This window comes from Prionailurus bengalensis, chromosome B1, assembly GCF_016509475.1.
Source record: "Prionailurus bengalensis isolate Pbe53 chromosome B1, Fcat_Pben_1.1_paternal_pri, whole genome shotgun sequence".
In the NCBI taxonomy this organism is placed as follows: domain Eukaryota; kingdom Metazoa; phylum Chordata; class Mammalia; order Carnivora; family Felidae; genus Prionailurus; species Prionailurus bengalensis.
Window position 1 is genome coordinate 50,468,850 of NC_057344.1, and position 14,347 is coordinate 50,483,196.

Consider the following 14,347-nt stretch of genomic DNA (forward strand, 5'->3'; position numbering starts at 1 on the left):
TATAAACCATATCTTCTTTATCCATTCATCAGTTGACGGACAATTAGGCTCTCTCCATAATTTGACTATTGTTGAAAGTGCTGCTATAAACATTGGGGTACACGTGCCCCTAGGAATCAGCACTCCTGTATCGTATGGGTAAATTCCTAGTAGTGCTATTGCTGGTTGTAACGGTAGCTCTATTTTTAATTTTTTGAGGAACCTCCATACTGTTTTCCAGAGCAGCTGCACCAGTTTGCATTCCCATCAACAGTGCAAGAGGGTTCCCGTTTCTCCACATCCTCACCAGCATCTGTTGTTTCCTGAGTTGTTCATTTTAGCCATTCTGACTGGCATGAGGTGGTATCTCAGTGTGGTTTTGATTTGTATTTCCCTGATGATGAGTGATGTTGAACATCTTTTCATGTGTCTGTTGCCCATCTGGATGTTGTCTTTGGCAAGTGTCTGTTCATTTCTTCTCATGTCTTAAGTGCATTATTTGTTTTTTTGGGTGTGGAGTTTGGTTAAGTTCTTTATAGGTTTTGGATACTAACGCTTTATCTGATATGTCATTTGCAAATATCTTTTTCCATTCCATTGGTTCCCTTTTAGTTTTGCTGATTGTTTCCTTTGCTGTGCAGAAGCTTTTTATCTTGATGAGAGCCCAATAGATCATTTTTGCTTTTAATTGCCTTGTCTTTGGAGATGTGTCGAGCAAGAAATTGCTGTGGCTGAGGTCAAAGAGGTTGTTGCCTGCTTTCTCCCCTAGGGTTTTGATGGTTTCCTGTCTCACATGTAGGTCTTTCCTCCATTTTGAGTTTATTTTTGTGTATGGTGTAAGAAAGTGGTCCAGGTTCATTTTTCTGCATGTTGCTATCCAGTTTTCCCAGCACCATTTGCTGAAGAGACTGTCTTTATTCCATTGGATATTCTTTCCTGCTTTGTCAAAGATTAGTTGGCCATACATTTGTGGGTCCGATTCTGGGTTCTCTATTCTATTCCACTGATCTGAGTGTCTGTTTTTGTGCCAATACCATACTGTCTTGATGATTACAACTTTGTAGTAGAGGTTGAAGTCTGGGATTGTGATGCCTCCCACTTTGGTTTTCTTTTTCAATATTACTTTGGCTATTCAGGGTCTTTTCTGGTTCCATATAAATTTTAGGATTGTTTTTTCTAGCTTTGAGGAGAATGCCGGTGCAATTTTGACTGGGATTGCATTGAATGTGTAGACTACTTTGGGTACTGTAGACATTGTGACGATATTTATTCTTCTAATTCATGAGCAGGGAATGTTTTTCTATTTCTTTGTGTCTTCTTCAGTTTTTCATAAGCTTTCTGTAGTTTTCAGCAAACAGATCTTTTACATCTTCGGTTAGGTTTATTCGTAGGTATTTTATGGTTCTTGGTGTAGTTGTAAATGGGATCAGTTTCTTGATTTCTCTTTCTGTTGCTTCATTATTGGTGTAAAGAAATGCGATCAATTTCTGTACATTGATTTTGTACCTGCAACTTTGCTGAATTCACATATCAGTCCTAACAGCTTTTTGGTGGAGTCATTCAGGTTTTCCAGGTAGAGTATCATGTTGTCTGTGAAAAGTAAAAGTTCGACTTCTTCTTTGCCAATTTTGATGCCTCTTATTTCAGTTTGTTGTCTGATTGCTGATACTAGGACTTCCAGCACTATGTTAAACAATAGCGATGAGAGTGGACATCCCTGTCATGTTCTTGACCTCAGGGAGAGTTCTCAATTTTTCCCCATTGAGGATGATATTAGCTGTGGGCTTTTCATATATGGCTTTTATGATGTTTAGGTATGTTCCTTCTATCCCAACTTTATTGTGGGTGTTTATTAAGAAAGGATGCTGTATTTTGTCAGATGCTTTTTCTGCATCTATTGGCAGGATCATATGGTTCTTATCCTCTCTTTTATTAATGTGATATATCACATTGATTTGTGAATATTGGACCAGCCCTGCAGCCCAGGAATGAATCCCACTTGATCATGGTGAATAATTCTTTTTATATGCTGTTGAATTCATTTTGCTAGTATCTTGTTGAGAATTTTTGCATCCATGTTCATCAGGGATATTGGCCTGTAAGTCTCCTTTTTGGTGAGTCTCTGTCTGGTTTGGGTATCAAGGTAATGCTGGCTTCATAGAATGAGTCCAGAAGTTTTCCTTCGTTTCTATTTTTTGGAACAGCTTGAGATGGATAGGTATTAACTCTGCTTTAAATATCTAGTAGAACCCCCCCACCCCGGGAAGCCATCTGGCCCAGAACTCTTATTTGTTGGGAGATTTTTGATAACTGATTCAATTTCTTCACTAGTTATGGGCCTGTTCAAATTTTCTATTCTTCCCATTTGAGTTTTGGTAGTGTGTGGGTGTCTAGGAATTTGTCCATTTCTTCCAGGTTGTCCAGTTTGTTGGCATATAATTTTTCATAGTGTTCTCTGATAACTGTATTTCTGAGGGATTGGTTTTGATAAATCCATTTTCATTCATGATTTTATGTATTTGGATCCTCCCTCTTTTTCTGAGAAGTCTGGCTAGCAGTTTATCAATTTTGTTTATTTTTTCAAAAAGCCAGCTCTTAGTTACATTGATCTGTTTTTCTTGGATTCTATATTGTTTATTTCTGCTTGGCTGCTGGCCTTGGAGTTTCTTTGTTGTTCTGCTTTGCGTTCCTCTAGGTTTTCTGTTAGATTTTGTATTTGGGATTTTTCTTGTTTCTTGAGATAGGCCTGGATTGCAATGTATTTTCCTCTTATGACTGCCTTTGCTTTGCTGCATCCCAAAAGGTTTGGACTGTTGTGTTTTCATTTTCATTTGTTTCCATATATTTTTAAATTTCTTCTCTAAGTGCCTGGTTGACCCATTCATTCTTTAGTAAGGTGTTCTTTAACCTCCATGCATTTGGAGGTTTTCCCAGACTTTTTCCTGTGGTTGATTTCAAGTTTCATAGCACTGTGATCTGAAAATATGCATAGTATGATCTGAATTTTTCAATATTTATTGAGTGCTCTTTTGTGACCCAGCATGTGATCTATCTTGGAGAATGTTCCATGTGCACTCAAGAAGAATGTGTGTTCTGCTGCTTTAGGATGAAAAGTTCTGAATATATCTGTGAAGTCCATCTGGTCCAGTATATCATTCAGAGCCATGGTTTCTTAATTAATTTTCTGTTAGATGATCTGTCCATCATTGTAAGTGGAGTATTTAAGTCTCCTGCAATTGCCACATTCTTACCAATAAGATTTCTTATGTTTGTGATTAATTGTTTTATATATTTGGGTACTCCCGAATTGGATGCATAAACATTTATAATTGTTAGCTCTTCTTGATGGAGAGACCTCATAATTATGATATAATGCCCTTCTTCATATTTTGATACAGCCTTTAGTTTAAAATCTAGTTTGTCTGATATAAGTATGGCTAATCCAGCTTCCTTTTGACTACCAGTAGCATGATAGATGGTTCTCCATCCCCTCACTTTCAATTAGAAGGTGTCTTCAGGTTGAAAATGGGTCTCTTGTAGACAGCAAATAGATGGGTCAATTCTTTATGTATTTTGGATACTAACCCTTTATCAGATATGTCATTTGTAAGTATCTTCTGCCATTTATTAGGTTGTCTTTTAGTTGTGCTGTTTCCTTTGCTGTGCAGAAAGAAGCCTTTTATTTTGATGTAGTCTCAATAGTTTTTGTTTTTGTTTCCCTTGTCCCAGGGGTCTATCTAGAAAGATGTTGTCAGAGAAATTATTGCCTGTGCTCTGTTCTGTCTAGGTCTTTTATGGTTTCAGGTCTCACAGTTAGGTCCTTAATTCATCTTGAGTTTATTTTTGTGTATGGTATAAGAAAGTGGTCTAATTTTATTCTTTTGCATGTAGCTGTCCAGTTTTCCCAACACCATTTGTTAAAAAGAATGTTTTTTCCCCATTGCTTATTCTTGGTATTTTGCCAAAGATTAGTTGACCATATAATTGTGAGTTTATTTCGGGGCTTTCCATTCTGTTCTGTTGATCTACGTGTCTGTTTTTGTGCCAGTACCATACTGTTTTGATTACTACTACTTTGTAGTAATGGTACTTTGTAGTATATCTTGAAATCTTGTAGCAAGGTACTTTGTAGTATATCTTGAAATCTTGGATTGTGATACCTCCAGTTTTGTTCTTCTTTTTTAAGATTGTTTTGGCTATTTGGGTCTTTTGTGGTTGCATACAAATTTTATGATGATTTACTCTAGTTCTGTGAAAAATGCTATTGGTAATTTGATAGGGGTTGCATTAAATCTGTAGATTGCTTTGCATAGTGTGGACATTTTAACAATATTGGCTTTTATAATTCATGAGCATGGAATATCTTTCCATTTGTTTATGTCGTTTGCAGCTAATTTTAAAGAGAAGTTCCTAGGATTAGGGGTTAATATATTACTAAGCACTGGATGGAGCAGACAAAAGGTTAAGGGTTATAACAGAAAGTGGAGTGTTAAGTGTACTTATAAGCCACTCAGAAAATGTTCACATAGATATTCAACAAACTTTATTTAAGCATAATATACCTACTGAAAAATACACCTATCAATAGTCACAACTTGATGGATATTCACAGTGAATATAACAGTGTAATGTTAACTAGCATAGAGCATAGAACATTAGCAACACTGCATAGCATTTTAATAATATATCATTTCTGTTAAGCAGGGTGTATTGTTCTTTTGAAATTGGTCAGGAAAAAAAGTAAATGAGTTACTCTGGTTGTGAAATTTTCTCTTCTCTGTCAACCAGCTTATGATATATATGGCAGGGGGGCATTTATTAAGCTAACAAGTAGTAAAGTACAATTGTAATAGCCACAGTATTTAGGTAGCTAACGATTGGGAACAGTCCATGTGTCTAAAATAGAATGGATAAACATGTAGTATATTCCCATAATGAAGTACTACTCAACAATAAAAAGGAACAAACTACTGATACAACGTTGTAGATCAACCTCAAAAACTTTATGCTGAGTGAAAAAAGTACATAGAAATTACACAAAAGAGTACATAGAACTTCCATTTATATCAAGTTCTAGAACAGGGAAAACTAATCTGGGGTGGGAAAAATTTGAGCAGTGGTTCCCTATGAGAGAAGCAGTCCCGGATTAACTGGGAAGGGACCAAGGATTAACTGGAAATGGGCACTTCTTGGAGTGGTAGTAAAATTCTTTATCTTCATACACATTTTCACAGATTTTGTGTGTGTGTGTGTGCGTGAGAGAGAGAGAGAGAAGGAGAGAGCACGCAGATGTTTTCACAAGTCAGGGAGGGGCAGAGGGAGAGGAAGAGAGAGAATTCCAAGTAGGTTTCATTCCCAGTGTGGAGCCTGATGCAGGGCTCGATCTCATGACTGTGAGATTATGATCTGAGCCAAAACTAAGAGTCAGATGCTTAACTGACTGAGCCACCCAAGTGTCCCTTTTTAAATTATTTTTATTTTATTTTTTATGTATTTCATTTTTACAGTATGTACTTCTCAAAACTCTTAGAATGGTAAACATAAGATTTATGCATTTTCTTTTATGTAAATTTTACCTCAAAAGAAAAACGTGAACAAATAACTGAACTCAAGTTAATGAAATGCATGTGGAAGTGTCTAGGAGGAAGTGTACAGATGTCTGTAACTGAATTTGAAATGCATAAAAAAAGAAGATGAATGTAGGTATGAATGCATAGGGAATGGATAGTTAATGGATATAATGGATAGTTATAAAGTAAGTAAAATGCTAATGGGAAAATTCAGATGGTTAGTATGTGGGTGTTCACTGTAAATTTATTTTAATTTTTCTGTATGTTTATTATTTTTCATTACAAAATGTTGGAGGAAAAAACTTAGGCAATACAGTAATCATAAAAATAGGACTTACCATGGATAGCTTGTCACAGTGAGTATTGGAAGAAAACAGAAGATAATGTTTAGGTGTAAGACATTGTAGCCTGTGACCACAAATGGCTTGCAACATGTTATTTTTGGTTCACAAAATGTTTGTTTTTATTTTTAATTAGCCTGTCTCTAAAACTGGAGTGATTTCACATAAAAGGTCTAGATTTCTGTCTGCTTATTTTTAGGATTTGAAAGACAAAACAATCAATGGAATAGAATAGAGAATCCAAAGATAGATACAGATTTGTATGGATATTTTGCATATGAGAAAGGTGGTATTTCAGGTTAGAGGAAAAGAAACATATTATTCAGTGAAGCATTTGGGAAAAAATAAAGCTGAAATCCTTTCACACTTACTAAGTAAATATAAATTCCAGATGGAGCAAAGATTAAAAAAAAAAAAAAAAACTATTCCTAGAACCCCTAGTCCATCAGTAGAGTGATTTTATCTAAGTGGTTTTAACTGGAGACTTAAAAGAGTATAGCCTATATCCCAGATCATAGGATTCCAGTAAGTTCTGCAATATACTGGAAAACGGAATCATACATGCTTTTGGAGTCAATAAGATCTAGGTTTAAATCTTTTTTCTGCTCTTAATCAGACTTTTTGCAAGGTACAGAACCAATCTGAGCCTTAGTTTCCCCAATAATCAGTCAATATAAAATCTTAAAATTCTGCCACAGAGGGTTGTTTTGAAGATTAGATGAAATTTCATTATATGAAACTGTTGCCCAATTCCTGCCGAGAAGTGAACGTTCAATAAATTTGCAGTAGAGAGGGATGAAGAAACAGACTTTGAACAGCTATGGAGAACTGGCCCAGAACAGATATTTACCTGTAAAGGTTGAGAAAATTCCTTGACGTTTATTTCCATTAGCAAACACTTATCTAGAGCCTACTGTATGCCATGAATCCTATTTGGCACTAGAACTATAATAGTAAAAATAGAAGAAATTACCACTTAAAAAAAATCTTAAATTAGGATAGTCAGGTTTTATAAGAAAAAAATTCAAGTAGTGAGAATATTTAAATTTGATAATTTCCTTAAACTTAATATTGTTATGACTCTGGCATTTTGTGGTGTGCTACAGTTTCTTGTGTTAGTTAAAGGAACCATGTGGAAGCAATTTTCTAAGAAAAATGAATAGTTTGGCTACAACCATGAAAGATCAATTTCTTGGGATAACTGTTAAGAGAGAATGCATTACAGAGATGAGATACTAAACGAAATTGCTAAGTGGTGGGTGAAATGCTTAATGAGATTTTTAATGTACTTCTCTTTTCCATTTAAATATTTTTGCTAGTTACTAGTATTTGCCTAGGCTTACCTTACCAAATCATTTGTTTACACTAAATGAAGATAATAGAGTTCCTAGGTCAGTTTTGCTGATATTTAGTAAATCTAGACAATACAAACTATTTTCTCAATAACTTTTCATTAATAGTACTCTAATATAGAGTACTGAATTTGAGATGGTAAAAATACCTGCAAGTAATCAGATAAGCTAGGATTAAAAGTATATGTATCTAATCTGTTATTTTGGTATTAATGCCATATCTGAAATTGTGCTTCAAATATTTACCAAATTGCAGAAAATGTAAATTGTATGCCAAATTGGGTTTTACATTATATTTAATGTCCATCTGCTAATAAACTCCGTAACTATACCAATCCATTTGCCATGACAATAATGTTTTGGCATGGAGAGATTATTATAATATATAATGTAATTTTTTATAATAGTAATGTCTTAATCACTTTCATTAAGGTGTAGAAATATTTTGCATCTTCTGAGCATTCTCTATAATGATACGTTTTTTGGTAGTATTGTAAATAAACTTTTTTTTTTTTTAGTTTGCTGGAAACCATGTCTCACTATACAGATGAACCCAGATTTACCATAGAGCAGATAGATCTGCTTCAGCGCCTTCGGCGTACTGGAATGACTAAACATGAAATTCTCCATGCCTTGGAAACGTTGGACCGTCTTGATCAAGAGCATAGTGACAAGTTTGGAAGAAGGTCCAGCTATGGAGGAAGTTCTTATGGGAATAGTACCAACAATGTTCCAGCATCTTCCTCTACAGCTACAGCTTCCACACAGACCCAGCATTCTGGAATGTCCCCATCACCCAGCAACAGTTATGATACCTCCCCACAGCCTTGCACTACCAATCAAAATGGGAGAGAGAATAACGAGCGATTATCTACATCCAATGGAAAGATGTCACCCACTCGCTACCATGCAAACAGCATGGGTCAGAGGTCATACAGTTTTGAAGCCTCAGAAGAGGACCTAGATGTAGATGATAAAGTGGAGGAGTTAATGAGGTTAGTTATTCTGCTTACTCAAGAGTCCCCAGAATGTCTGTGTTCTTAGATTGGTTTTGAGTAATATACTGTATTTCAGCTACTTACCTGTTAAGAACTGTGATTTCCCCCTCCTCCTCTTGGAGATGAAAGAAAAAAAATTTCTAATTTTATGATTATAATTCAGATTTTGTCTTCTCTACCTTAGCCCTTTCTCTTTGCTGCTTGATAAACCTTTTACATTCTGTTTACCAAAGCAGAAGTTAGCCTTCTCTTTGTAGTTCTAATTGCTAACATCTGTATTTTCTGGATTTTTAACAGACACATTCTGATCCTTAGAATTTTTTTTTTTGATCCTTAGAATTTTTGAGAGAGATGATTTTATGATACAAAATGTATACACTCTTAATTTTTCACTCTAACATACCACAACAAAAGAATTTTGAGGACCTGTTATTTAAAAAGTGTTCTTACGAAGAAGAATAGACATGGTTTCTACCCCTAAGAAGCTAAAGTTCTAATTTAAGAGATGCATATATTTATATATTTTTTGTTATCCATTACAAGGGAAGTATAAGCCTTTGTTGTTTTAAACACTGAAAAAGAGAGAAGTCCACTTTCAACAGAGGTGATTAGGAAAGACTTCACACTGGACCTGGAACACTTTGAGGACAGAACCATGTGTTTTCAAATGTTGTGTTTCCAGAATCTAGAATTGTCCTTGACACAAAGTAACGGTTTAATATGTTATGTGAATGGATGAATTTGAGCTAAATCTGAAAGAATAGCCTTTGTTTTGAAATATAGGAATTTTATTTAAAGTTAAGGGAATAGTAAATAATAGGTAGAAAAGGCAAGACATGTTTAGGCTTCTAAAGATTGTATGGGCTAGACTATGGTAATAAGAATATTACGACTCAGTACAGGTTTTGGAAGATTTGAGTTCCACGAAAGTAGTTTATGTTTAATTTGACTGGAATTAAGGCTTTTTTACAGGTCTGTGGGAATAGACATGATAAAAGCATTGTTTTCAATAGATTACCACTACTGTAGTAGGGAGGAGAGCCTGCAGGTAGTTACAATAGATAATGAAAGAATTTACAGTACGAATTTTGTCAGAAATAAAATTAAAACCTATGAGTTATAGTTCTTCCTAAAGATTTTAAGGCTTGAAGATAGTATAATGGTGACTTAATATTGCCGTATGGAAGATCTATTCTATAGTACTGCCATGGTAAAATACCTTTTAAACAAACAGTCCCAAATTTGTTTTTAGGGTTACACTGCCTTATATGGAATCATGAGTTGAAGGGCTATTGCATCTAGATGCCAATGTAATTCCTGTGATGAATAGGTTCATAGAGCAGCCATTGGACCCTGTTATTTAAATGTTTAAAACTTAAAAATATGTGAGATCAATTTGGCTTTGAATTCATTGTCATTTATTAAAGCAGCTAGCCACAGTTTAGGTGTTCTTTTGATTTTAATATGTATATCATTGTCATCATTGAGCGAGAAAACCATTTGGGCAAATAGAAGTTACTTAAGTCCCTGAAATATAACAAGGTTAGTTAGCTTTTAATTATTCTGAGTAGAGAGGGTATCACTAATAAAATTTATATGCTACTTGTTTTTTGTTGCTGTCATTTATCAGTTTTAATAAGCTTTTAACATATAATAGTTAATTCCCAAATGTGTATTAGACTGCCATGAAATTTAGGGAAACTTTCATGTTAACAAAGGGCTCTGGGAGATTGACCAGGATCTAAAGCTTGACTACAATGGTCTAAAAACTTAACTATTTACTCTTACATTGGCATATTGTTGTAATGCAACTATGTTTTCAAAATAAACAGAAAACCTATTTAGCAATGAATAGGATTTGTAATTAAATCCCACCATAAATGCACATTCACGTTTCATCATTAAATGTATACATGTTTATGCACTGTTACCAGCATTTAATTTACAAACTGCCACTTGTTGTATAGTTAGGATACTTTGTCCTATTCTCTGCTTCTTTGAACTTCTACTTTGGTTCTCTAATCATCTAGGGGGTCTCACTGAACTTTCTGGCTCTCTGTGGTCCTGCCATTGTGTTCTCACCCACACTGGCACTCCTCCTTTGTACCCACTTCTAATTTTTCTCAGGTTTGCACATAGTAACCTTAGATCAGAGGGAGAAGTTTATTGCATGACTATTCTCAACCTTTTAATCATCATAACAGTGCTGTGTGTGAGGTGGAGCAGAAAAATTGAGATTCACAAAATTTAAATAACTAGCCCAAGAAAGCCTAAATATTAAGTGGCAGAGCCTGAATTCTGACCCACGTCTTTATTACCATGTCTCTGGTATCTGTTGCTTCTGTAAATAAATTTTTCACATCTGCAGATTTCAGTAAGATTTTAAGAACAGTGGTAGATACAACACAAGACAAAGTTGTAAATGCCTTAATGGGCTGTTCCTCCCTCCCTCACCCCCCACGTGCATTTGCCACTTCAGATCATTTACTAACCAGATGAATTTTTATTTGGTAGAGTGTTAGAGAAATTTTTGAGCGGTGGATCTTTCAGTATCCTGTGCCTACATAGGGCTATCCTGCCTTTACTAATCACTCAACACTATGGTGACATTATAGTGAATTAGATTTGGTGGGCTGTAAGTAGGGAGAATGAGTACCTGAATGCCTTCCTGTCTCCTTTTCTAGATACATGTAATTCACATCTTGCATGCTCACATTTCCCTGCGTCTACAGCACTCAACCATAAGATAAATATTTTTCAAATTACATAAGCCGTTGAGTTCAGACTTAATACCTAATAATTTCAGGGCACACAAGGAAATTTTTTATAGAAATTAGGTTATAATTGTATATTTGATCAACTTGTTAGGAAAGAATCAGAAAGAAAGTAACTTTTCTCATTTTTAATTGATCATGGTGAAACAAGAAAGAAACTAGAATGTGAGCTCTCAACACATTATTGAATATATAACATTTTAGGAAGAACTTTAAAACCAAGAGCTAGAATGAACACCCATTTCACATATTAATATTTTTAAATGCATCTATTAACACACATATTTATATACTGTTGTATATATACATCCGTTTATATTACAGTGTACATCTATTAAAGTGCCTGCTCTTTCACATATGTATTATAAAATAACAAGTAAAATGAGGCTTATGAAGAAGTCATAAACAATGCCATATATTACAGGTGTTATCCTTAACTACCCATGTACTTAAATGTTAGTATTTTATACAAACTGTGTTAGTATTTTATACAAGATCTAAGACTTTATTCTGAGTGGTTGTCTATATGCCTAACAATAGGTGATTTAGGATATTTATTTTCTAAATTCAGTTATCATGTTGTTTATACATATAGAGTAGCTTTTTTAAAATTATCTTTAAAATTTTTAAATTATGCTTTATCTCCATGAGTAGAAATTAAAGGAGCAGGTTTTTATTTAAAAGCTAAAGAATTTATGTAATTATATTTTCTCACCTGTGAAATAGTCTTTGTAGGGACTGGTCCATCTCTGGAAGTCTTTGAGATAGATGGCTACCTTTAAGGGGTCCTAAAGAATGTGTAGTGTATATCAACTGAGAAAATACAGAAGATCTTAAAGCATACAACTTTTAAACACGTAGTCTTTAATAGCCTTCATTCTGGAAATGGAAGGATTGCCATTTTGAACTAGCATAAATAACTCTTTTTCCATTCTGATTTAGGAAGCTTAAACATATCTGAGATTAAGAATTTAGAGCTGTTTTATAAATTATCTAGATCAGGTTTGCCATACTACAATCTTTTATCTTCAACTACAAATTTGTTCATTCACTGAACAAATTAAGCTCTATTATATGCAAACCCTATGATGAATAAGACGCAATCTTTGTGCCAAAAGACTTCACAGGCTAGTAGGAGCGATAAGACCAGGTCTGGGGAACTGCTATAATACAGAATACCATGTAATAGGTTAGCATGTGAGTAGTATAATTGAAATGATAAAGTTAGTTGTTGTAAGAAAAGATCTTTCTTAGCTGTATCAGGGAGAACGTCTCTGAATAGATGACTGTTAAATTGTGTCTTAAAGAAAGGGTGATTCTACAAAGAGGCATTCCTGATTAATTCATTTGGATGTTAAGAAAGGTCTGTGGGTAACAATGGAAAGTTTAGCAAGTTATAAAAATAATGACAATGGAGGGTGGAAAGGAAGAATTTTATCCTCATGTGGAAATCACCCAGATAGATGAATTCAGCATGGCTGTGATTTGGAAAAGGTAGTAGGAGGAGAGGGCATAGATTTTAAGTGGTTCGATGCAAATAGAGTGGTAGATTATCTTGAAAGTAAGCCATGGAATCAAAGAAGATCAACTTGTGTTTCACTATAAGACTTGAGGAGTACAAATCATGAGGAATGTGAGATTTTATAAGAGAAGTGAATCACGATAAGCACTTGGTGATTAAAATAAAAACTTGAAAAAATTGGTTTTCCTAAAAAAAAAAAAGTGAAGAAAAAGGGATCCATTCTTTTTAAAGAGGATGAAAAATTTCAAATGAAGACAGAAAGTAAGCAGTAGGAGAATATAAGGAAATTAGATTTGGAGTAAACAAAAGAGTTTTCATATCAGGAAACTGGTGATTTCAGAGTTTTGATGTGGACAGTAGGAGAGCCTTGTTGTTAAAGAAGACTGAATGAGGGGGAATATGTGAAAGTTTAAAGAACATAGTTAACCCTGTAGAGTGGAGGTCTTTGAAATACACAAGAGAACTGGACACAGTGAAAGTTGAATGCTATTACTATTTTGAAAATACAGGTCTCCCCTCACCCCCCGCCCACCATCTGAAAGCTTGAGTTATACCACTTCACTTTTAGGAAAGACCTACATTCGTACCTGTTTTCACTAACCGAAATCCGAAGGAGATTTTGGCTTTTACCAAAAAATGCTATTACCATACTAATGTAGCTCTTTTATAAAAGCAGAGTGGCATACTGCGAACCTTCAGAAAGCAGGGGATACCTATACCTGATGAAACCAACTAAACACATCACTACTTGTGTCTAAATCTTTCCATGGTGCCTTAAAGCACCTGATATAGATGTTTACTTCAGATGTAGGTAATTATAGCAGATCCTTTGTTTCTTCTTCTGGGATTCTTTCTGGAGTTTTATAAAATAATAGTCATTGTTTAATGGTTTTACAGTTTCAAAAAATTTTTCATTGAAGAATTTTTTATTTTTTATATTATGTACATATACACACATATACATACATTTAACACTAAATTTTATTTAAATTTAATTTCCATGCTTGGAGAAAAATTTTAAAAGCCTTGTGATGGTGGTATTAATGTTCTCATTTTACCAGATGATGAAACCAGGGTCCAGCTTTATTAAATGACTTGCCCAAGCATATCCTTATCTTTTAAGTCTTAAGTTTTTCTTCAGTTTGAAAAAGCTTCTCTCTGGTAAAGCAGTTGACTAAAGAGGTTTTGTTACTATTATTTTTTTAACTTATTTTAACTTGGTACTTAGGAACTTGCCAAGTATCTAAAAATATAGTCTATGGGAGGGTAAATGAATTGCTGCTGTTTTGCAGACTTTTTGAAGTTCTTTTTGTCTTTCTGCAGCCCTTGATAATGTCATACTGCAAGACTGTGAATAATTCACAAATTGGATATTTCCTATTGGAATAATTGAATGTTATCTCCTCTTTATGATTTAGTGTCTACTCTAGGTGAATTTGATTTAAAATAAATTGATTTAAATTCCAATTTAAATCCGTAGTCAAGAAAATACCATTTAATCATTTTTCCCAGAAAGCACGTGTTTTATTTAACCTTAATAAATATTCTGTTAAACTCACTTTTCATTTTCCTAGAAGGATAGTCTATACATTGCAATGCAGTGCTTTATTTAATTTTTTTCAGATTAATTTTGAAGCTGTATCAGAGACCAAATGATTTGGTTGTTTTATTTACGTAAGGCAAATTCATACTGCTGAAATCCCTTGCGCAGGTATTTATTGGTGGATTTTGAGAGCCATTTGGTCTATACTACCTGTATTATACAGAGCAGTTTATTTTATTTGACTTTAAAATGTATTTAAATGTATTGT

General features: G+C 34.2%; 1 protein-coding gene across 9 annotated transcripts in view; it reads left to right on the forward strand.

Annotated features, from left to right (window-relative positions):
* HMBOX1 (homeobox containing 1) overlaps positions 1–14,347 on the forward strand; it is a 197,369-nt gene that overhangs the window by 83,407 nt on the left and 99,615 nt on the right. For all 9 annotated transcript variants that reach the window (XM_043565063.1, XM_043565065.1, XM_043565040.1 and 6 more), the window contains exon 3: positions 7,761–8,237. In XM_043565063.1, the coding sequence (XP_043420998.1) occupies positions 7,761–8,237 (477 nt within the window). The remainder of the gene's footprint in view (positions 1–7,760; positions 8,238–14,347) is intronic.